This window comes from Pogonomyrmex barbatus, unplaced genomic scaffold (assembly GCF_055798465.1).
Source record: "Pogonomyrmex barbatus isolate J1 unplaced genomic scaffold, ASM5579846v1 scaffold17, whole genome shotgun sequence".
Classification (NCBI taxonomy): domain Eukaryota; kingdom Metazoa; phylum Arthropoda; class Insecta; order Hymenoptera; family Formicidae; genus Pogonomyrmex; species Pogonomyrmex barbatus.
Genome location: NW_028297113.1, coordinates 1,766,086 through 1,790,753, shown reverse-complemented (window position 1 = coordinate 1,790,753; position 24,668 = coordinate 1,766,086). Strand labels below are relative to the sequence as shown.

The following is a 24,668-nucleotide window of genomic DNA, read 5'->3' as shown; positions in this document are numbered from 1 at the left end:
AGATATTTCTTTTTTACTCTTACTATTATTACGTAGGTGCATTTCTTTCTGTTTTTTTTTTTTCCTTCCTTTTTCTCCCATGAACATTTTATCACATTTGTTATTATTATTCACACAGACATATCTCTTATAATTTTTTACATTTTTGTATTAAATTAACATTTCTAGTGTTAAAATTCCTCCGCTCATTTCGACAAGTACTATCAACTTTTTCGACAGTTTTTTTAACACCTTGTATAACAGCGAAAGTGAACGTAGACGTAGTGAGCACGACCCGATTAGCCCGAACGAAATTGCCTTCACAAAACGATGTGGCCGGGCAGCTTCGACACCACCTCGCGATTTCTCGTCCGCCATTCCTTTGTCGCCGCGCGCGACGTTTACGTGACGGTACGTTGAGATTCGCAGCCTTGAAGTGTAACATGAGCACTTGGAAAGTTGTAATCGCATCGGCGAAGACAACAACGAACACCGTTGCGATTGTGTCTGTCGAAAAAAAAAAAAAAAAAAAAAAAATATTTTCGCAATCACTCGCGCCAAACGATTGCGCGGAACGATAGTTTAATGATAAAATTTGAACACGCAGCGCGCAAAAAGCAGGTTTTAATTTCACTTTCAGATTCATTTCAGCGAGACGAAATATGACGCGTTCGCGGCAACTTTCTCAAGAATTTCTCAAAAATCTCACTCAAAAAAGCGAGTAGCTTCTCCTCGTCGGAAGAGATTCAAACGCGCTGAATTAAGAGACGTCCGTCGTCACGAATGCGTCACGGTGCGCATAATTGGCTCGCGATTTATGTCTAGAAACACAAGTGGCATGTGGGTGGCCGAACGGCAACCGTATCGCTCGCTTCTCCCTTTCCTTTGCCTCTTTCGCCCGCTCGGTTTATTTGCTCGCGTTTGTCGTCGGCGAGATAGTCCCTCGTGAAGCGAGTACCGCGCACATACACGCATCGCTACGCAACAAGATCTCGCTCGTATCTGTGTTTAGAGATAGATTCGCGACGCGAATAAACTTACATTTCGTGCTGAATTTACTCTACCGATTCGTTTCGAGATTTGATTTCGAATTAGCCAATTATGCGCATTTTCAAAAATTTTCATGATAAGAGTAGTCGGTCGCCTGTCGGCTACGTATTGTACGACAAGATTGTATGATTTCTGATTGGATGATATTCTTAGGCGAGAGAGAGAGAGAGAGAGAGAGAGAGAGAGAGAGAGATGTACGAACATTTTTATTCGAACGGGAAAAAGAACGCCGCGTAGCAGCGCCTAGCAGACTCGAACGGTTTGTTAGCGTTAACTGTAAAAGGCGCGCGACAAGAGGGGGAGGGGGAGGGAGTCGGCTTTTCGGCACGGTCGTTCACTCTCCCGTTCGCTCCCTCGTCTTTCCTGTCGCGTCCATGCGCAAACTGCGCAGTAAACACAAACCCAAGTACATTTACCTCGCTCTACCGCTCGCTTCCGCGACCGCGATCCGCTCGATTTTTTTTCTTTCTTTCTTTCTTTCTTTCTTTCTTTCTTTCTTTCTTTCCTTGTCATTCCTCCCCGCTTCCTAGATCGTTCGAGGCGTTTAATGATGCGTCGCGCATATTAGACGGTCTTTCACCGAGACCCACTTTCTCCGGAAAACCGTTCACGCGAGCGTGCGTTATGTTACGTTACTACGTGCAAACTGCAATACGCGAATAAATTGTTTAGACTCGCCGAGTCAAATTGAATTAATCAACAGTTCAGTTATTTACGAGTCGTTTACGAGATCGACGCGATTAAACCTTATCGACGTGTGCGAGCCTAACTGTGTGACGCGGGCGTCACGATCGTGATTATAAAAGACGACAGCGATAACCTCCGATAAGAGGACGAATAATGATACGATCAAAGAGCGAAACGCCAATTTTATTTTCTGCCGGATCAATATTTTTCAATGATAATCGGAATTATCTCTGATCTAGTAAAATGATAAATAATATAAGCCAACATCTATTTCGCGCGTTTCTTACACCAATGTTCATTGATGCTTCGATTCTTGCCTTATCAATTTGACAATCAATCGATCAATTTTCTAGTGCCCCTATATCAGATCCTATATTATATCCTACACCTACTGCGCATCTTCAAATACAGCAATTTTATTATTATCCGAATGCAGAGTACACATGCAAATACATATCAAAAATAGAAAACTTGTAATGCAAAATAAGAAAAAAATACAATTATATAAATGTGTATGTACATATGATATGCGTAATATTGATATTTAACACATAATTCCAGTTAGTACAAATCTTTTCTTGCAAATTATTTTTATACAAGATGTACAATATCTTTTAGTAGTATATAAAAAAAAAAATTGAACGATTTTTGGAAAGATTATTACAGATATAAGGAAGTACAAATAGAAAATCTGATATGAGTAGATAATTTTCAACAAATTCAAAGATTTGCTCTTCAACAAGCTTCCAAATATAGATAGCGTAGTATACATATATATATATATATATATATATATATAGATAATAATAAACAAACGAAAATAACGGGCTTGTTTTTTTAGATAGAAATAATTGATATATACGTGAGGCCTATCGATATCGCTACGAGATCGTGCATGGCATATCGTTTAAATCAAGATAATCTGCTCGTGCACACATGGCAAGTTAGCGAGCCTACGTAACATCAGAACTTCGCAACATGAACAACAGCAGATTACAAATTCAAGCACACGTGCCGGTAAGCGTGACTTACCGCCCCTTGCTGATTTAAGCAAGGATTAAATGTCACCGTTCAGGAACTATATGATCGTCCTTACGCTATTCACGTTCCCGCAAAATGGCGGCGGAGTTAACACCTCTTTCGGAGAAGCCCGTTTTAGCGGAAAATATACGATACAGTTCGCTAATATTATTGCGTTGAAAAGTGGACATTACCGTGGTGTGCGGGAATTCGAAGGCGTCTAAAAGTTTAACGTGTATATGTGTGTGTGTGTGTGTGTGTGTGTGTGTGTGTGTGTGTGTGTGTGTGTGTGTGTGTGTGTGTGTGTGTGTGTAATCTGAGCGCAAACACGCGAGATAGGACGGGTGGGGGGATAGGGGTTCGCATAAAAAGTGCGTCTTACCTCGGATTGACAATATGCTTATATCCAAAGCTACACTGCAAACATATAAATGAGATGATCAAGAGAGAGAGAGAGAGAGTGGGTTACATGGTAAAACAAACCTTGATCGCAACAACGCTCGACATGTAAGAGACATTGATTAGTAGACATTAATTACATGATGCAAGATCGGAAGAACATCCGTCGCGAGCTCGGGTGACAATCCGATCCTGTTGTTGGTAAGCAAGGTATATATATATAAAGTCGGAGATCTCGAAACAGGAGCCCATATATCGCGCGAAACGTCGTAGTAAAAATAAAAGCTTATCAGATCTGTTCGTTAAAGTCGCGATAGTTCCCGATTACGTTTTTCGACCACGCGAGTATCAACGGGGTACCGACGATAATAATTAAGCGTAATATCTTAATATCGGCCGTGTCGTAATAATTATTATATAAAAAGCGATTATTTGTTAAATTGATTCGACGTAATCTATGTTGTCGACCGGCGCGTTCGTTCCTCGGCGCGATAAGCGCGTCGCGAAATACGAGCTTGAAGCAATTTGACGCGCGGAAATCGATTCCGCGTTGGGAATCGCGTAAGTCGCCCCCGTCTCTTCCTCGCGAATTATCGCGATTACGAGCGGATTCAAAGCGGAGAATTTCAAAATCCGGATGTATTATCGGACGGTCTCTTATATAGTGGCGCCTCGAAATTAAAAAAAAAAAAAAAAAAAGTTGCCTCGCGTGAAATTTTTTTCTCTTCTCGGTATTATTCATCATTGTCACCGTCGTCGTTGTTTCCGATTAATAATGATGAAGAGCATAGATATGAAGTCTGCTCGAAAGGAAAATGTGATGTCAGACTTACGGCATATTCTTGACAACCAGCTCCGAATCAGTCTGTCATAATCGACGTAATCGATCACCTCATCGAAATCGAACGGCAATGCGCCGTTTTGATCTCCTCGGCGTCTCCTGGGAATGTCCTTGCTATGGGGGCGGTGCTGGGGGTGGTGATGGTGATGGTGGTGGTGATGGTTGTGGTGACCGTGGAGGATCTCGGAGCCTCCTGAGCTGTTCGCATTCGAGCTCTCCGCCGGGTCTTCTTCGATGGCGCTCGTTAACAAGGAAGTATCAGCGGAGTCTGCTGCCATACCGACGGCACTGCAATGAAACCGGTCGGCGATGGGTTTCGGTGACCATCACAAAAACGAACTTACGATAACGATAATCGCGCATTCGCTAATCGACGTATTTAATTCACTCATCAAAAGTGCAAACAACATGCAACAGGCCGATAATATTAACAAATTAAGCGGGGTATCATAACATTGTATCCTGCCATTCCACAAAGTAATGATAAATAATTGCAAAGTTATCACTTTAAACGCGCAAAGTCGCGAGACCGGCGACACCGAGGTGAAGAGACCCATCGGAAGAGAGGTGGTCCTCGGTTATTCCTCCGAGGCGAGGAATAACTCCTTATCGCCACGATAAAGAGAATTGAGATCTCGACAGTTTATTCGACCTTCGTTATCGAGAAAGCGCGAATATTTTTTGAGATGAGGCTGAAGTAGAGGAGATAAGGGAGACAGCGCTCTCTCTCTCGAAGTTGACAGAATGTGTTCCGCGCGAAGTGAGATGACGACAGGTCGGGGACGGGTCTGATTACGCCCGGTGGCGCGTCATCGTCATCTCGCGTTTAATTGCGATAACCGAGATTGCGGCACGTACAAAGCGGGTTATCGCGGCGCGCTAGAAAGGAAAAACAGCCGGCGTTATAACGATGCCGATATTAACATGCCGCGGCATCGCGCGCCGCGGAGACAGATACATATCACGACGGACGTGACCTTCCGACCCGGCGCGGCGGCCGTCGGCGGCAACAACGACGACGACGACGACGACGACGACGACGACGACGACGACGATGACGTTTTACTATCGGCGCGTAATCAATCGACGTTCACGGTTATCGTTCCACGGTACTACGGTGGTGGCTCGCGCGTCTCGCGGCGCCGAGCTCTGTTTTATCAAAGGCGGCGTGGAGAAAACGGCAGCTGCACGTGCCGCCGCGGACAAGGACGGCTCTCTCTCTCTCTCTCGCCGGCGAGGAGACGGAGGTACGTTCCCGAGGGAAGAGGGAGATCCTCCTGGCGAGGCGGACCTCTCTCCTGACAAAGGCCAGCGCGCGCGGAGCCTATACCTTTCGTCATCCGCACGACGACAACGACGACGACGACGACGAGTCGGGAAAGGAAGAGGTATCGATCCGACTCGTGCCGGGCTCAATAATTCCGACAAGGGTCCCTTCTCTCGTTCCTTTAACGCGAGAACGCAATTTGTTAGCTCCTGCGCGATGCGCACTGCCCGCCGCCGCGCTCCTCTCCTCTTTTACCTGTCCTCCGTGTTTACGCGCGGTCGATCGCGACCGTTCGATCCTCGGTCTCCTTTCTTATCCCTCTTACTCCCACCCCCCCCTCCCCTCGCCCGTTCGGCTTAAGAGCTAATCGATTTCGTCATTAATTCGGGAGATGAGCGCGAAGATGGAATTGACCTTTGGACCCCCTCGATGCTCCGAATATAAGAGACGCGATATAGTGCCGCGTAACTCCAATTATTAATCGGCGATATCACTTATGTAAAGATTGAAATAGATTTTTCACAAGAGGACAGACAACAGACGACAGACGTACATATATGTATATATACGCGACGGAAGAATTATTTGACGCGCGATATTAAATGTGAATTTAATTTTTTCGTACCTCGCGAGGAATTATTTCACTGCATGGCATGGAACATGTTACGATATGCGAACGCGGTATGCGATCAGCTGTGCCAAAACTCGTAAATATTCACCGGCGCGCGCATACCTGATTTTTATGGCTATTATCGCCGCACAGCTTGCGGAAAGCCATACAGCTCCGCCGCGCGAAGCGAGAACACGTGCCGGCCGCATCGATCGACTCCGCTACGATTTAAACGAATCCGATATCGATAATGAGGCGATGGCGATAATGAGGCGATTTCGTGCGTATGACGCGCGCGCGCGCGCTCGCGACGATGCTTCGAGAAGCTTGACAGTTTTTTATGTCTGCAATAGTGCAGTTTCTGCAGTTTCTGCAATACTCCTAAAAATACTCACGCGGAAAATATATATATATAGATATATATATATATATATATAGAGCTAGTATAGTCGCTCATAATTTGGTATTTTACCGCACAATGTGGTGCAACCGGTATACCAAAATGCGCAAAAAGAAAAAAAGAACTTACCAGAAAGAATTATTAGAAAAATATTTAATTGGATTATATTTAATTAGTCATTAAAAAAGATATTTAGGTATCTTTTTAAGGGATCGCGCTCGATCGACTTGATCGCCGTCGACGCTTCGAAAAAAAAAAAAAAATCGAAAAATTCAGATTACGTGCCACATTTGGCAAACGCGATATCGCTTTTTCGTGCATTAAGAGAAACGATGATGTTACCTACGACAATATCTGACGAACTCGTCATCCGGCTGTATGGACCATCAAGGCCGGAGAGATGTCAGAAAGGACAAGTGGTCGTAATACAAGCGGAGGAACGAAGTTTCATACTAGCCAGAAGTTTCTCGGAGATTGCCAGTTACAAGAATAGTACCTCCGGTTTATCCTAGCGCCAACCCCAAAAACCGATATATCTCGTCCAGAGCAAAGTTCGAATAAGTTGGCGGCGCGGAGGAAACGCGCGAGAGAAAAAGTTGATACCGTGAAATCGATATGGATGTCACCGCTGCTTCCCCAGGAACAGGTGTCACGTATTTCGCGATGAATAAAATCGATTGCGCGACGTTCGCCGCCGCCATATTCTCCTTGTATCCTCCACCGATAATTTCGTATCTTACCGGATTCCGCGTTGTCTCCCCCCCCCCCGTATTTTACCCGCAGCTCGCGATAATGCATTTAGCGTTACGTGTTTCATTATATTACGTCGAATCTTCCGCGAATGCAATACGTCAATTAGTTGTTATTGAATTAGCGAAGTAAGTTTATTTCGCTGTTATCGCGCCGCCTGTCAAAACTTTAATTTCCGTAAGAGCGTCGTCGAAAAATTCCTTCTCTCTCTTCCCCCCCTCCTCTCTCTCTCTCTCTCTCTCTCTCTCTCTCTCTCTCTCTCTCTCTCTCTCTCTCTCTCTGTCCGCATTTTCGCTCCTAATGTCCCTTCCATGCTGCGGCGTTTACGAACGGTGACGAGAGCTCGCTTGATGCCCGACGTTGAGGGACGTATACACCTCCTTTTCCCGCCTTTTTCAACGACAAAAACACGACGGCAGGGCGACATTATCCGTGGGCGCCGACACGATATCGGGAGGGGGGGGGGTCTTGCGCGCAAAAATTTCACGTAATAGCTCGCGTTTACGGCGAATCATAAATAAAAATCCGATAAATCGGAATTTGCGGAACGAGCTTGCGTTTCCCCACACGACGAGCGATCACACGGGAAACGACGCGAAAATACGGAAAATATACGATCGGAATACGTGCTTCCCTTTAATTTCATCAGATCGCACTATTCTCGCACGAAGATCCGAACTTTTTATCGAGACAAATCAAGAATTTTTGCAGGCTTCCGCGCACGATTTTCGTTTCGTTACTTAAACAACATAAAATTACAACGGTGTGCGATTTTTCACGATATTTTTTTGTAACTTAAATTATACATTATTCGCTCATTCATAATATTTATTTATTTACTGCGGAAAATAGTTTTCCTGGTGTAATTTGTATAATAGACAGGAATAATAGCTGTTCGAGTGCTTAGAAGAATACTTGGAATGAATAAAGAAAAGCTGAAAAGCTTTTGTGCAACTTGTTCGAGTTCCCGTATAGTGTTTGTAACACGAATAGAACTGATCCGAAGTTAGAAACTGACCAGAAGTTTCTTCAAAATGACCGGACAGGAAGACAAAGCGGGAAAACGAGGAGAGAGAGAGAGAGGGGGAGAGAGAGAGAGAGAGAGAGAGAAAGAGGGAGGGAAGGAGGTGGGGATGAAAGAGAGAGGGGGAGAACACTCTCGACTTTACGGCAACGCCGGCTCGGAAACTGGGAGTTACGCAAAACGGATGAGCCCCAGAGATATCGCGCATCGTTTACCGACATTTACTAGCGGAAGAGATGGTAAATTACGCGCGCGGTATCTCTCGTGTGCGAGCGCGCGCGGTAAAACATTACGACAATATTTTGCTTTCGATTCGGAGTTTGTTTTCGATGATATCCATCCAGTAGCTCGGTAATGGCCGTGGACCAGAGGAGTTATTTTCCATTGAAAATTGAAACAATATTTTCTCTCTTAAAATTTAATCAAAAACTCACGATCGCAATTTAGTCGTACTTTAATTGTACGACATAGTAGGGCACAGTCCGGGCTTACCGGAGGAAGACGGAGGAAAGAAAAGGGGATGACGTGAAAAAAACGGGTGAGGGTGAAGTGTAATATCTCGCTCTGTCGACTCGGTATTTTTGTCGCGGCCACCGACGTATGATCGATTCCCTCGCGATTCCTAATGCAAAACCACATTTATAGGCTCGGCCTGTCGCCATCTATTTTTCTACGTGATGATAAATGCGCTCGCGATCCATCGTCGATCATCGATCTTACTCTCTGACGAGCACGGGTCTCTCTCTCTCTCTCTCTCTCTCTCTCTCTCTCTCTCTCTCTCTCTCTCTGTTCCTCTTTCTTTCCTTCAGGATTAAAAATATAACATCCCCCTACAGTGACTAATGTGACGCGCGCGACATGTGTATGCGTCGAAAATAACATTGAGCTGTCGAATAACCGAACGAGAGCATTTGAAAAATATTTTAAATATTCAAAAAATGTGTATATAGTTTTTTTACCGTGTGCGTGATGCGAAACAGATGTGAAATTAACGCAAATAACAATGAATGATCGTTGACTGTAAAAAATCTACTATTTCAATTTGTAGTTGTATGTAGTGATTAACAGCCAACGTAATATATTACATGTAAATCTCGCTTCAGAAAATATTTAAGAATGTATGTATGTATTATTTCTGCTTTTATTTACAATGGAAAAATTACAAATTATTCTAATAATCGCATTTGGAAACTTTTGCTACGTTAGAACCTGGAAATTATTCAATGTATAGAGTAGAAAGTAATGTGCTTTAAATGTAATTAAGAAATAATAACAAAAATTTAAGTTTTTTTATATAAGTATTTTAAATATTCGAGATGATTTATGTAAAGTTTGATACAGAAATTAGTTCTGTAAAAATTAAATTTTTATTTATAGACCAACTAATGTGTGCATCGCAATAAAACCTTATAATCTTGAATACTTAAATAATCTTGAATACTTAAAATACTTATATAAAAAAAATTAAGATTTTTGTCATTATTTCTTACACTTCCATTAGGATGCACTTCTGCTTATTTATTAAAATAATTTTTAATCCAGATTCAAAAGTGATACCAAATTTTTTTGTATTATTTTTGTATTATTTTTAAATGCGATTTAAATAATTTGTAAGTTTTTCATAATTTGTTTCATTGTAAATATAACGATCATAAAAACATCCTTAAGAAAATAACAATTGTAAACTAAAAAGATATTCCTTCCAACTGGCATGTTTCAAGAACAAGATTAATGTATAATCAAGAAAATGGAAAGTGGATGAAAAGTGATGATACTTATATCATAAAGAGTTACTTAATACTTATTTAAAAAAATTTGCAAAACCAGTAAAAGTCAGTCGCAGAAAGTCAGCTTGTCACATCAAGCCGAGTAAATCGGCTCTAGTTCTGCAAACTCACATGACATTCCTTTTTTCTCCTCCTCCTCTCGCTACGATCCTCGTATTCCTTCGCGTTATATCACTCAACTCTATATCGAGATAAATGTAAATTACATCAGCGAGCGGTTCGCTCATTCACCGGATTTCGGAGCGCGCTGAAATCCGTGTTCGTCGTAATTATACCGTTCCCCGGAATCCCAGTCGACCGCATGATCCCAGGCGACGGCGAAATTATTCGCAGGCAGTACAATAGTAAGGACGGAAAATCGCGCCGATAAAAGAACGCTTTATCGCGCGTGAGGTAACCCCTCACAAAGGGCTCGCTGTACTCTTTTTTCCCCCGCACATATTGCCGCTACTGTCGGCCGTCACGTTTGAAAGCTCTCGGCACGCGGGATTATAAATTCGGCGGTGGAAACTCGCCGACGCGCGAAACGGACGCACAACGGTATGGACATTCCGCGGCGATCGACTTTACGAAGCCAATTTCGTCCGGTAACGCTCGAGCGGTCGTAGCCTCGGGGAAATTCACCTCGCCGCTCTTTTTCTTCCTCTTTCTCCTCCCCTTTTCTCTCTCTCTCTCTCTCTCTCTCTCTCTCTCTCTCTCCTCTCTCCCCTCTCTTTTTTAAATCGCCATCTCTTACCCCCGAAGCCCGGAATCCTTTATTCGCGCCGCGCGGCGCGCCTCGCACTCTTTCTCCTCATCTCTTCTTCGTATTATTGCGAAAATCCCCGCTGAAAACGCGCGCGTAAAAAGGCCGTTTGAGGTAAGGTGACAAATGGTCATACGGCGCAAACATCCCGGCTTTCCGGTGATTGCGCGGGAAACCTATCGAATGTTTGCCTCCCCTAACTCACTCATGCACCCTTCTCCCTCCTCCCCCCTTGCGTTTCCTCCATCCACGAGGCATTTTCGCTTCTCGTAGAGAAGCTCCGTTTCCCGATGCGCGCCGAGCGGCCGGGAAATAATTCTAATTGCCAAATGGATCTATAAATGAAACCGTTATGTTATTTAGTTAATTGCAGGTGCGAGCCTCTCGCTCGACTAATTCCCAGCGATATACCAGCGCCTATCGCAAATAATTGCGAGACGTTACGCACGGCCGAAATCGATCCGCGTCGCGCGCGTCTTCCTTGCGAGACGTCGTCCCGGCAAATAGTCTCTTTTTCTCTCTCTCCCCGCACCCCCCCGCCCTCCCCCTCACCGCCGTACGCGATCCCGCAGTCAATTTCTCCGGGTACACAATATCGGTGCCGGAGCTGCCAATCCGAACGAAATCGGATAGCGCGTCTCGCGAAGACTTCCACATGCCGTCACGCTCGATATAACAACCGTCTGCGTTTTCCTCCCGCCGTCATCCCTTCAAAGAACGTTCCACGTTCCGTCGACGATGCGATCCCATGAAGAGATCTCCGCGCGATTCGCGCGTCTTCCTCCGGGATATTAATTCGTCTCGGCTCTCTCGCAGCCAAAATAATCGCGCGTAGATCGCATCGTAGATCACCTCCGAGTTTGTTTCCTTACGCGGGCTCATATATTAATGGTATAATTATGACGCTCATATATCCCCTCCCCCACCGTCGGTCGGGTCGGGATTTCGACGGCCGGCGCGGGAGATTACGGCACAATTTACCCCGGCGCCGACGAGTCTATCGCGGAAAATCTCTCTCTCTCTCTCGCGCGCGCGTGGTGTGTGTGTGTGTGTGTGTATTTCGCAGGAAGGCATCCAGCTAATAAAAGTCTCGGGGTTTGTGCCTAACCTCGCTTAATGCTGTCGCGCTCACCCATCATTGTATTAGCACAGAAATTCCGACCTTGGCACTGATACTATTCTCCTCTCTCCGAAAACGTTATCACCGCGGCAACCGCGGGATCTCTGGCACTAAACGTGAGATGAAATAAAATTTCATATTAATTTTCTTTTTTCTTCACGATTTTTATGAAATTTATATTTACTTTGATTATTATGTTTTTAGTTTAATTAATAGTTTTCTTAATATTTATTATCTACTTTTATAAAATTTATATATATAATTTTATATATATAAATAAATATCACATTTAAATATATAAATTGCATTATATGTATAAAATTATAATATATAATACACACACACATACACACACACACACACACACACACACACACACACATTTTTTTTATTACATGTTTTTTTATTCTATTTTGAGTATTTTGGATTCTAGAATTCTCTTATTTTTGTTTATCTTACAATGTTGCATCGATTGTAATCATGCGAACTAGCACGTACTCTACTCTGAATTATGTCTATGCATATACATGCTGATACATTTAGGAACCCGGCCAAATAGCACACCGTGTGCCAAATAGCGTAACCGTGTCATATTCTGAACAAAGTAACGCGGCTAACATCCAACATCGATGGCATTCATTCTCGAAGCGGATTTATCTTACATTTCGGATTACAGCTCGTAGAGCTCGTGTTTCTCAATGCCGCAACGGAAATAAAGGAATCACACCGACGGTCGTTTCAAGACAAAGATGGTAGCCTATAAATTTTTGTAGCCTATAAATTGTAGTCTGTAGATGTTACCGATTCTCGATTCAAATTGAAGCGAGGGAAAAAATAAAGGGCCTGCAGGGTAAACGCCGGAGGTGTGTGAAATTCGCGTATCTCGGCATCAATATTCAATACAGTCCAGTTAAGAGAATACATTTTTTTTTAGCTTTTCTCTTAAGTTCAAAATTCTTGATAACAATTGGCGCAATTAAAATTGCATTAAATTGCACAAACGCGCGTTAAAATCGCATTCGGGAAATTTGCGGAAATTCATATCCGGCGTCAAAATGGAATAGTTTTGGAGAAAACTCTCCTTTTCGCCTCCTTTCCATAAATATCGAATTGCAAAACGTTGAATCATCGTCAGGAAATAAATTTCTGCAGTGAGATAACGGCGCGCAATCTCTCGTGACCGCGCCAGAAAACCAGATTCGGATTGCTTCTTGTCCTGATTTTTACGCGAGCGCGTGATGTAATCCGCGTAGCGGAATATTACTGTCGGCGAAATAGTATTCGTGACGGTCCGAGCACGAGAGACAATCACGGTCGTTCAATTTGTATAGCGAGCTAGGTTCAGTTTTATAATACATTTATAATACTAGTAGAGCGAACCTAGTTTACCTTCTCGCGTGCTCGTAATATAGTCACGTCACGTTTGCCGCACCGGAATGACTTTAATTACCACGTACGATACTTATTAATGAGCGAATTTCATTTCCCCGAGTCATAGTTACGACGCGCTCATAGTTAATGCCAAGTCGATTTACTCGAAACAATTCTGTATGTATCTTCCCTTCCCCTCTCCCTCTCCCACCTGCACAATATAAATAATGAAGAGTCATTAAAAAAAATTGCACAAGTAATAAAATCGATCTTTTCTGTTTTATTGCTTGCTTACAATTGTTTTTAAAACATAATTTTGTGCACACAGAAAAATACTGTATTTAAGTAAATATTACTTGTTTCAAGTATTTCAAAAGTTCAGTATATCCGCAAATCTATCATAAGTCCATCATAAGCATCAAATTATTTTAAAATATAATCTAAATCCTAGCAAATAACACTTAAATAAGGAATATCAAATTAAATTAAAAAAATCGACTTGCTTAATCAAATCTGTTCTTCTTATAAAATTTTATAAAATTTTATAATATTCTTTAAAAAGAAATAAATTCTTCTCTTGAGTACATAGCGATGAGTTTTTCTAAAATTTGTGACAAGTATATTTTAAGATTATTATTGAAAAAAATATACTTTGTTAAAGATAATTGTTACTTAAAAAAAGAAAAGTAGACTAATTTTTCATTTTTCTCAGCAATAGAATGGATATTTTTCTACGTGTGCTTTTTAAATTTCCACGGTTCTATTTCAAGAAATACAAAGTTTCCATATCAAATTTACGAACATTATCAATATTTTTCTAAAAATAACTCAGATTGACTGAACGGAGAAACGAATTCCGACTGAAATGTGCATTGGAATATGGAATGCGCACTTCTAATGACAAGACAATAAGGCCAGACATGCCTCGGTCAGAGGCTCCTTCTGCAATCGCACGTTCCATCGAGCGCATCCAATTTTGCGAGTTGCAAAGCCGTTTACTCCACTTGTGTTCATCGCGTTGTATGCTCGTCTTACTGTTATGCCCGGTAATTAAGGATAAAAGCGTTTATTGCGATATCTGTCGCCGATCCGCAGAAACGAAGGACGGGGCCAGACATCCCCGGCCCCCAGAAATCGCGTCCGTTACCTGCGCATTTCGAGTACGTGCTTCCCTCGGAGCTGGAGAGATCGGGCTTTCGATGAGAGATCAGGTGGGTTCCCGGATCAGGTAATATCATAGTATCGTATCCGTGTACACGTATGTGAAAATCGCTAACTAATTTTACTCGCGCATGTAGCACAGTCGCGATCCAAGAATAAAGTCTCGAACGGCACGTTCCGGGAAATCTCAATTATGCGATCTATCGCATAATTTATTTTACGGAAACGAGGCAGATGGGGATAGCAAGTTTGCAAATTAAAGAAAATCACAAACGAGAAATAATTCGCGATATGACAAATGTCGATCATAACCCTTTTTTTCCACGGTGCGTCGTTTCGCACTCTCTTTCCTCTTCCTAATCGTCCTGTCTTTAAATGCCAGAACAATGCGGGATATTTACATCTGTTTTTCAACGAGAATCTCGCGAGACGTCTAAAGAGCGCTCACTGAAAGCGCTCCGCGGGAGCGAAGCGACGACGGTTGAAAAACGCCACCCTCCGGGGTGATTTCACAGGGTCGTTTCATACACCGCGGCGACGATATCGTCGCTCTCGCGTTCTCACCCACTGCTCGCTACTACTAAGGGAGAAAAAAAATTACTAGAAAAATAGAGAGAGAAGAAGGAAGAGCGGATACTATTTGTCGGAGCGGAATAGCGGCATTCCCAAATGGAACGCGAGAGCACTCCGGTTATTAGCGCACTTAAGTGCCGACAGAGAACTTGGGTCCCTCGTGTCGTCGAAACGAGGGTGGGCGGTCGATATTCATCCGGGTGAGCGCACCCCCTCGCCCTTGCCGATAGTCCTTCCCCCTCGCTTGTACCGCGATATGCATAATATTTACACTGTCCCCCCCCCCCCTCCCCAAGTGCCAGGCGCGTCAATTTCGCCAATTTCAGATATATATGCACGCGAATGCACGCGAGACACTCGCTGCGGCTGCAGTCTCGAAACTGTGTGGTATCGATAGGATGTCCCGGGGTTTCTCCCGCACTACGTTCCACATTCCCGAAACTTCCTCCGTTTCTAATTCGCGTCGGTCCGAGGAGGCGTCGACGGGGCGACGAGTCCGACCGATTTGCAATTTTAAGAGACGAGATCGAAAATCCGGGAGGATCGCGATCGGGTTTGGCTTTAAAAATTAAGACGGATCTAAATTTTGTCCTTCGTGAAACGTTAAATGAGGACTTTATCTCGATTTAGAATTTCAATATTTAGAACTAGGAAGTCAGCTTTATATTTAATTAAGGAAAGCTCGCTACAGAAGGCAACGCCGAAAGCAAATTATCGTCAGAGGGAAATCAGCTCCAAATTGATTCGTAGATAAAGGGAAGTATCGGGACACCTTGTACACTCGGGCGTACGCCGCAATTCCGAAATTCCCGATCCCTCCTCGGGCGAGTCGGCGGGCCCGGCAAGCGAAGCGCGTAAATGCGAAACGAGTTCTTGAGTGTAAGTTAAGCCGCGGGCTTACGCGCTTATTTAGCCAATTATGCCTCGGCTCGCAACATCCGGCGAGCGTTGTTCGCGGTTCAAATTTAGTTCCTCGCGAGAGGAAACGGTAACAATGTCTCTCTGTTATCGAGCGTGTTTAAGCCGCCATTGTAAATGGGTTTCTTTCCACTTCTCGAAATTTATATCGCGTACACCTACGGACCTCGTCGGTAAAACGAAATAATTTAAATTTAATGTAAATTAAATACAAATAATGAAATTCTATAATAATATAAGAGGAAAATGAGTGTCATCGTTTCAGTAAGAATTATATATTTAACTCATACTACAATAAATTTCTCTCGTTAATCGTGATGCAATAACTTTTCTTTCTTAATTCCTTCAACTACTTTTGATTTCTTGATATTCCTCACTCGTTAAAAAAAACCATCTACGACCACGGCCGAGGTCTCCGCTGCGCAATCAAAATTATCGAACGAACGAGCCTCCTTCTCCCCCCCCCCTCCCCCGATCCCATCCCTCCGAGTCGATTCGTTTAAATGCTATCGCGTCCGTAATGAGAAAAATTAAAACGATCGAGAGAATAAAGGGGAGAACGAGATTAAAGCTCGGGGAAAAGTTAGGGGCGAGAGTGCACGGCAGGGACATTTGATTCCGCTCTTTCTCAATGAGTTTTCTTCGGCGACGTCGTACTCTCTTCGTAACTCGAGAGCAAACTTTTGGCAGGTAACGTGGGAAAAACGATAGCGCGCGTTTCTCCACGCTCCGCACGCTACATCGTCGAGTACACTCGACTGTTATTTCAGACTCTCCTCCACTCGCTTTCTCCCCCCCCCTCCCCTCCCCTCTCTCTTTTACTCTATCTCTCTCCTGTTTGCTTCTCTTGCAGTTTGAGTTTGTACTCAGATAGCGTCCCGTGATGGCAGACGGTATCATCTTCTCCGAGCGGACGGAGGATGGGGGCAGAGAGGGAGGAGGAGGAGGAGGAGGAGGGGGGGGAGGGGGAGATGGGCACGGCGCAGCGATGAACTTTATGGAAATGGTCAACATTATTTTTCCGTACACACGGCATCCAACCGCCACCGCCACCGCCAACCGTAAACAATACACGAACATAGACGATAGACGCGATTCTCGATGCGCGGTAGCGGCGCACAATACACACGCGTACCATCGCATTTTACGGTAAGCGGGCCACGACGGACGCACGTATATGCATAACGTTATCGGATGTGGACGCGATCCCGGCCGCGAGAGAGAGAGAGAGAGAGAGAGAGAGAGAGAGAGAGAGAGAGAGAGAGAGAGAGTACGCGATCTCGTGATTTTCACCGTACCGTGAGAAATTTCGTTTGTCTCTACATTTTTTTTGACTCCGCGTCGCGGACTCGAGCTCGCAGAGCGAACGAATGCGTACGCGGCGTAAAAAAATTTTTCCTCCACAACACTAACACTCTTGACTTCACGGACTGACTTGAATTCATGACGAATCGCGGACAGATGGGATAAATTAAGAGAGATAATTACTAACTCTCCGTTTAGATAAGATAAATTCTGTTTGAATGCGTATTATACGACGGAATAAATTTTTCAGATCTGAGATTTAAAGTGCCATATTTAAAAATTAATCAAACGACATATTGTACATACAGGCAGGTATCGCGGAAAATATCGAAATTGAAAATAATCCGCGAAATTAGAGATTTCACGAGAAAATGTAATAAAATTTAGCGCTTCGCCGTTTATAAGGCAGAATGCTCGCTTGAACGACTCTGACTGAGGAACAGCGGCGGAGCGATATGATATCATCGTTCGCTTAAAATTTTCTTAACAAGGTACGATTTCACCCGTTGTACGAGCTTTCCCGTGCCATTGTTTCCCCGGATACCTCATTGTTCCGTCCGCAAGAGCGACGGAAGTAGCTGCGGCATTGTCAGGATGGCCGGGCTTCTCTTCACTCCCCCCCCCCTCTCCTCCTCTCCCCGGCCCGCTCCGCCGTCCCAAGTTGGATGTCGCATTAGCATGCGCAAAGTTAAGGGCTATCAACGTCGCGACGTCGGAGTTCTTCGTGAACAGTCAGGCCGTCTGCCTGTCACTTCCAATGATTCGCAGTTTACGATGTTTACGAAACGCGAAAGGGCCATCGCCGTCCAACTCTCTGCCGAGGATTCGAGCCGTCGTTTCTCGTCGTCGTTAACGTGCCGCACGCCACGCTCCTCTCCTCCCCCACCCTCCCCCCTCTGCTCGCGCGTTCCCTCCCTCTCCTCCTCCCTCCCCCTCTCCTGATTTCCGCATCAGGACTTACCGGTCAAGTCGACTTAGCGAAGACCGGAGGAGAGCCAGAGAGCGAGAGGCGTTTTAATATTCCAGCGCGTAATCTGACGCAGATGCTGGGAAGTAAGTGCGGGATTTACGGAGTATACTGGCGCAATCTATTCGTAAAATTAACTGCGAGCGCCCCTCCCTCTCGCACGCGTTCTGCTTAAGGTCGGAATTTACGAGCCCGAAATAATCGATCGTTCCGCGCGCGCACACCGCGCACACCGCCGGCAGGTGCAGCCTGTATTAATCTTCGGAATGCAAATGAAATTTAGTGCCCTCCGACGCACAACGCGAGGAGAGCCCTTCCTATCCTCCCCCCTCCCTCCCCTCCCCGCTCACCTCCTCCATTTATTAACGCGTTTTCGATATCTCCGCGTGCGTCTCGCAGATCCTCGACCGAGCCACGACCGAGTGTGTCTCGAGGAAAATCCCAATGCCGCGACCGCGACGCGTTGCTACGCGACCAAAGTTCGCTGGAAAATGACGTTCGTATTACTTACGCTAAGTAGCACGACTTGACATTGCACACGAGATCGTTTTTCAGATGAAGCGTCCGTGCCTTCTGGAGAAGGAGGACGAGAGTACGAGACAGACAGACAGACAGACAGAGAGAGAGAGAGAGAGAGAGAGAGAGAGAGAGAGAGAGAGAGAGAGAGAGAGAGAGAGAGAGAGAGAGAGAGGGGGAGAGAGGGAGGTCGGTTTTCCGAAATCCCGGGATCCGCACCTGGAAAATGCAATTAGCTACGCGTCAAGACAGCCCGAGGGCTAGTACGTTGCGGACAGGCTACTGTTTATCTAATGCGCGGATCCCGAGAAGTTAAATGCCCGGCCGGCGTCAGCATGCAAATTCTTCACCCTCGCCGTCCCCATTGTTTCGTACCTTGCGAGACGCCTTAAGGTATTAATCCACTTGGAGTTTCTCGCCAAGGCTCGGGCGAAACTTAATCGAACTCACAATTAATAACAGCGACTGGAAAGTTCCACCGTCAATCACGATTAAACGTTGACGATCCTTAATCTGCAAGCAAAATCCGCGTGCGAACTGCCACTCATATCTCTTGACTTGACGATCGGAAAGTCAACATGTATATACTTAAGCGCGTGTATGTCCCTCGCCCGTAACGGTTATTTCTATCAAAAACAAAACCTCGCTTCGAACAGAACTTGTTATTTGTGTGCCCGAAATACCCAAGGTCTTCTACGATGATATTTCTACGATGTTTGCAACGAGTGTTTACGCGTCCCAAAACTAGCCCCATCATCGGGAGGATACCCCTGTGCATTATTGCCGACGAGTCGCCGAACGCTCGGCGAATTTCTTAAACGCCGTTTAAAATTGTAACGAATCTCCCCGGACCGGGCCGAGCCGGGGGTGTGCTGCCCCGTGCTAAAAGTCGCTGAAAATTTAATTTCGAGATTGTTGCGCGAAGTTTACGCCCCCAGCTGCGTCCATCAGCTGGTAAATTATGCAAACGCATCGTGCGCCTCGCGGAAACACGTTTCCCACCCTCTCGCCGGTTTTCTTTCCCGAAAGGGGTCGATCTTCGACTTCCGCCGCGGCAGTGGCGACGACAGCGGCGGTCTCTTTATAACGAACTCTTCCGCCGAGACCGCTCCTTCCGCCGAGGTGAGGCCGGGAGAAGTTACCTTCCTTCACCTCCGACCCGATATCGACGTTCTCTCTCGGCACGGCAAAAATGATCATAAATTGAGCTCCGCGTGCACTCTCGTAAGTGTATGCCGGCAGCCCGTTGAATTATGCAAATACATTGGACTTTGACAAACTGCATCTCGACACGTCGGCGCTGACGAAGCACGCTCGGCACGCCGAGCTTTCGCGCGGCGCGCGCGGAGGGGGAGGGGGAGGAGGAGGGGAGCACCGAGGAGGAATCAGTCATCGCGTTTGTTGAGCGAGGAGAACAAACAGGATATTTAGCGAGAGCCGATGTCGGTCGCTTTGAAAATCGAATGCCTTCAAATGGGAGCCAACTGACATCGGCTTTTATTAAACGAATGTCAGTCGGCCTGTATAAAACAAAAGAAAAGAAGGATACGCGAGGTGATAAATGTGATGATACTTCGGTGCGCATTATGGAACGTCCATAAAACACGCGTTGCGTTGCGCTGTACAATACTTGAATATTCCAGTATTCCACATTGTGTATCGGCATATTATCCATTTGAAACGCTTTTGCGATTAAAAGAAGATTAAAAAACTGTAAGATGGATACACATGATTACCTCTACTTCTTGTAAATGGTAATAATTAGCTTATTAATTCTCTCCGATAATAATTTGTATAATAAGGCAACGATTATCCGTCGAAGCATATAATTTGTTTTTTTTTTTTTTCGATGCAAAACAAGATAGTACAGGACAGACTATTTACCTCTTGAACTATCCTGTTTTAGTGCAATCCCGGTGCAGTGGAAAAGAACAAGCCAATATATCTCGCGCAATATAATTCAGTCAAAATAATCATGAAGATAATAAGAAATGAGAATTGTAAACAATTTAATTATTATAAATAATTTTATGATAATTTTATAATAATCGATTTTTTAATAATACTTATACATTTTAATTTACCTTTTATTGCTCTTTGAGTTTTTCGTCGATTGACGTTTATCTATCATTTTCAGAGTGAATTTAAACGAAAAAATATTGATAAAAAAAACGATATCGACTATTTACTAATATTGTTTATTTCGCGTGTCGCATACGAATAGGATCGGGTGTCGCGCGATCATTGTATTCTAGTGATTAAAGCAAGTGCGAACGTAATTAACAGTGTATTCACGGATGTTATCTCATGTAATTATAATCAAGAAACAAATCCAGGATCGGAGAGTCTCGAGGAGACATCGAGCAAAACAACCACGGGGTAAGTAATTTGTTATTTACTTTATTTGCTACTCTTATGAAATTAATAATTGATAATTATTCCATACACGCAACAATTATTCCTTGACACATTAATTACCTCGGGCATATATTTCATTGCAATAATTTGAATATATTTGTATTTTGCAGTCCAATACTGTTTGTATTATAACTCCTTCATTGTCTATCGTATTGATGAGTGATACATTGTATTTTATTTTAATTTCAGATTTATACACACACACACACACACACACACACCCACACACACACACACACACACACACACACACACACACACACATTATATATATATATATATATATATATATATATATATATACAAAACAAAACAAATTTCAGACAATGGATTTTACAGAAATTGTTTATCATATATATAATATGCATATATATATATATATATATTATATATATATTATATATATATATATATATGCATATTATATATATGCATAAACAATTTCTGTAAATCCATTGTCTGAAATTTGTTTTATTTTGTAATATATATATATATATATATATATATATATATATATATATATAATAATTAAAAGATAGTAATAATTATAAGAATATTATAATTAAATGTAATATTTTATATAGATTCATTACTTAAAAAAATGCACAGACTAAAATTATTTGTTATTATTTATAACATTAATCCTGAAATATATGCAAAGTTTTTTGTAAATATGAGGAAAAAAAATACATGTACATACATACAAACACACTTATACACGTAAAACTCATTATATCGATGCGTCATTTATTGACACATTTTAATGTTTTATTATACGATGGAATACTAATTACGAGATACGCCAGTCGTCTGAAATTTATAGGACAAACTCTCGCGCGAGCATAAATAAAAAAATAATAAAAAATATTTCACAGGTAGAGCAAAAAGTTCGGTAAAAAGTTATAAATAAACATGATGTAGTGATTTTTGCAAAATAGAAATTGTCTCCATATATCTGATGAAGATATTATCTACATACTTTTAGCCAAACAATCTATCACACGTGTGAGATTTTCAGTTAAGAGCACTATAAAGATATAATATATTAACAATATATGCAAAATTTTAACACGTATTAAGAATATAATTCATGAACTTTACAAATATAAATTACTACTATTTAATGTACAACTTTTACAATTTTTTATCTTTTCATAAATGATAAAGATCAAAATGATAAAAAGCATGTACTTTTATAAACTTGACATTCAATTTTTAATTAATTAAGTTTTTAATAAAAAAATGTTAATATTTCATTTGTAATTGTTTGTAACAACAATAATTTTGTTTTGTAATTGCTAATCATCAATAAATTATTTTATTATCAAAAAATTTTGAAACAATGATCATTCTTCGATTTTGCTACAACACTAAAAGAATCATTAATATATCTTAATTTAGAATCGTTTGTAGTGATTTTCCTATTGCTTAATTGAACCATTTAACAGTTACACTAAATTAATTATGACGAATATGTATAGATAACAATTTTCAACATACACTATATCTTTTAGAAATGTAACATTAACTTTATATTAGTAACTTAGGATTAGGAAAAATAACAATTTATTTTAAAAATTTTCAAAAGACTAAAACATAATAAAAAATAAAAAACACAAAAAACATTAATACAATAACATAAGCTAAAATATGGTGCAAATTTAAAACATTACACAATTAAACTACATTACGTTTTTTTTTTTCGGCCACTTAAAACGTTGTAATGTTATAACTTTTAAACAGTTTAACTACAAATGAAGAAAAAACCATTTCCAAATAATTACAGACGATTCTAAAAAAATATACCATAAGTGGATTTGAGATATTTTCAAAATTGACAAAATGACATACTCGGCCAGTTGTTAATTTATTGTAACTTTTAAACGATTCAACTACAAACGACAGGAAAATCACTACTAACAACTACAAACGATTTTGAATCAAAATATATATCAGTGATTTTTTTACACCAAAGTCGGGTGACGCTGTTTTTTTCAAAATTTTTTATTTATTAATGGTTGAAACTACAAACCGAATACTGACATTTTTTTATTGAAAACTTAAAAATCGGATGTCAAATTCACAAAGATTGTATATATTTTTTTGTATAAAAATATATTTGTATAAAATAAAAATTAATTCCTATTTATATGGAAAATATAGTAGAAAAAAATTGCTAATATTTTTCGTCTATAAATATTTTTCAAAATTAAGATTTGCATTTTGATCTATATTACTTCCTAATATATTATCTATATTATTTTCTAAAATTAAATATTACAGATAAAAATTGATACAGAAGAAAGTAAGATACATATAGACTTTTTCAGAATATATACCTCTTATAAAAATAAATAAAAGGAAGATAACAATATTTTATTCTTGTAATTTATTCTTCTATCTTGTAATTCCCATTAGCTTTAATAATAAAGTTTAATAATAAAGGAGCCAATGCATTTATTATAACCACTTTCATATTAATCTTTCATAAATACATCCATATTTAGCGACATCTTGACTTCGAATCATTTTGAAACATGATAAAATATGAAATAAACGTTCTGACGATGAGTCGAAGAATTTCTTCACATATAAATTAATCCTCAAACTAATAGATTATATATTGCGTAATTAAGATGTTTGATATTTACCTATATGTTGGAAAATTCACGAGGGATTAGAGGCGCGATTACTAGAGAGAAGAAAGATTAATAGAGATCCATGTACGTATGAAATATCAAATCTGTGTTGTACTCTGAAGCCAGAGAATAATCGTCGGAGATTTATCGTCGACTTCTGGTCGCCGAATACTCGCACGACATATATTCCCGCAACGCGAGAGCATGATTAGTATGCAAATGAGCTGCGTCTTGGCGGCTCCGTACACCGCAAGTTATTGACTCACGCCTACATTATGAACATTTACGACGAGACGAAAGTATACGCGCGCCTTAGCGCCCCCCGCGATAAATAGGATTACGAATTTAACGGTTAGCCTCGCTACGCGATTATTAGCCCGTGGGCGTGCACACGCGTGCGAATAATATACGCGTCGAGTCGTTATGAACTACGTAGCATGCAGATAACGCACACGAGAGAGAGAGAGAGAGAGAGAGAGAGAGAGAGAGGGGGGGGGGGGGAGGGGGAGAAGAGAGGAAAATTAAAACGACACTTGGCGGTTCGCGTCTGTCACGTAGGTGGGAATCGTCGTCGCTTCAAAGTTTAGCTTCGACTTTATTACCTAATGGATACGCGCATAATTATTCGGCGCGCGCGGCAATTATGCAAATGCATCGCGCTTTGACAAACTACTCCTTGGCGCGTCGCCGCTAATGGAGTACCTGGCGGCTTAAAGCCTCAATAAGCCTCGTCCTTCTACCTCCCCGCCCTTCTCCTCTCCTTTCCTTCCCCTCCCCCATCGACCTCCCGCTGTCGTCGTGTGCCCTCGCTGGAGGTCAGATCGAACGATTTCTCTCTCCTCTCGCTCTCTTGACGTCGCGCGCGTCAACGAGACGCTTCAGAAGACGTCACGTCACGTCGCGTCGCGTCGCGTCGCGTCGCGTCGCGTCGCATCGCATCTCGTCTCGCGCGCGCGCGCGCGCGCGAGCTACGTCGTCGCGATTTGCATCTCCTCGTCGCCGTCGCCACTTGTCGCGCGAAACGCGCGCGCAAGATCGCCGCGGCGGTATTATGCATGGCGTAACTGTTCGTTGCGGCAGAAATTGCGTCCCGCGCGGGCAAGACCCCGATGCCGAGGATC

The 24,668-nt window shown here is 42.5% G+C and overlaps 2 protein-coding genes across 10 annotated transcripts in view; one reads left to right on the top strand and one right to left on the bottom strand.

Moving 5' to 3' along the window:
• The window catches only part of LOC105433371 (growth factor receptor-bound protein 14), a 296,179-nt gene that overhangs the window by 226,425 nt on the left and 45,086 nt on the right, over positions 1 to 24,668 (bottom strand). For 4 of the 9 annotated variants that reach the window (XM_089074244.1, XM_089074245.1, XM_089074241.1 and 1 more), the window contains one exon: positions 3,969 to 4,264. In XM_089074244.1, coding sequence (XP_088930370.1) covers positions 3,969 to 4,254 — 286 coding nt within the window. In that variant the 5' untranslated portion in view covers positions 4,255 to 4,264. Of the gene's footprint in view, positions 1 to 2,748; positions 3,049 to 3,118; positions 3,154 to 3,968; positions 4,265 to 5,976; positions 6,078 to 17,551; positions 17,572 to 24,668 lie in introns of those variants that run through there. The other 5 variants (XM_089074246.1, XM_089074240.1, XM_089074243.1 and 2 more) reach the window with 4 other exon arrangements.
• LOC105431004 (protein-lysine N-methyltransferase SMYD4) overlaps positions 18,996 to 24,668 on the top strand; it is a 101,577-nt gene continuing 95,904 nt past the window's right edge. The window contains exon 1 of the mRNA XM_089074239.1: positions 18,996 to 20,869. Within this exon, the coding sequence (XP_088930365.1) occupies positions 20,788 to 20,869 (82 nt within the window). The 5' untranslated portion in view covers positions 18,996 to 20,787. The remainder of the gene's footprint in view (positions 20,870 to 24,668) is intronic.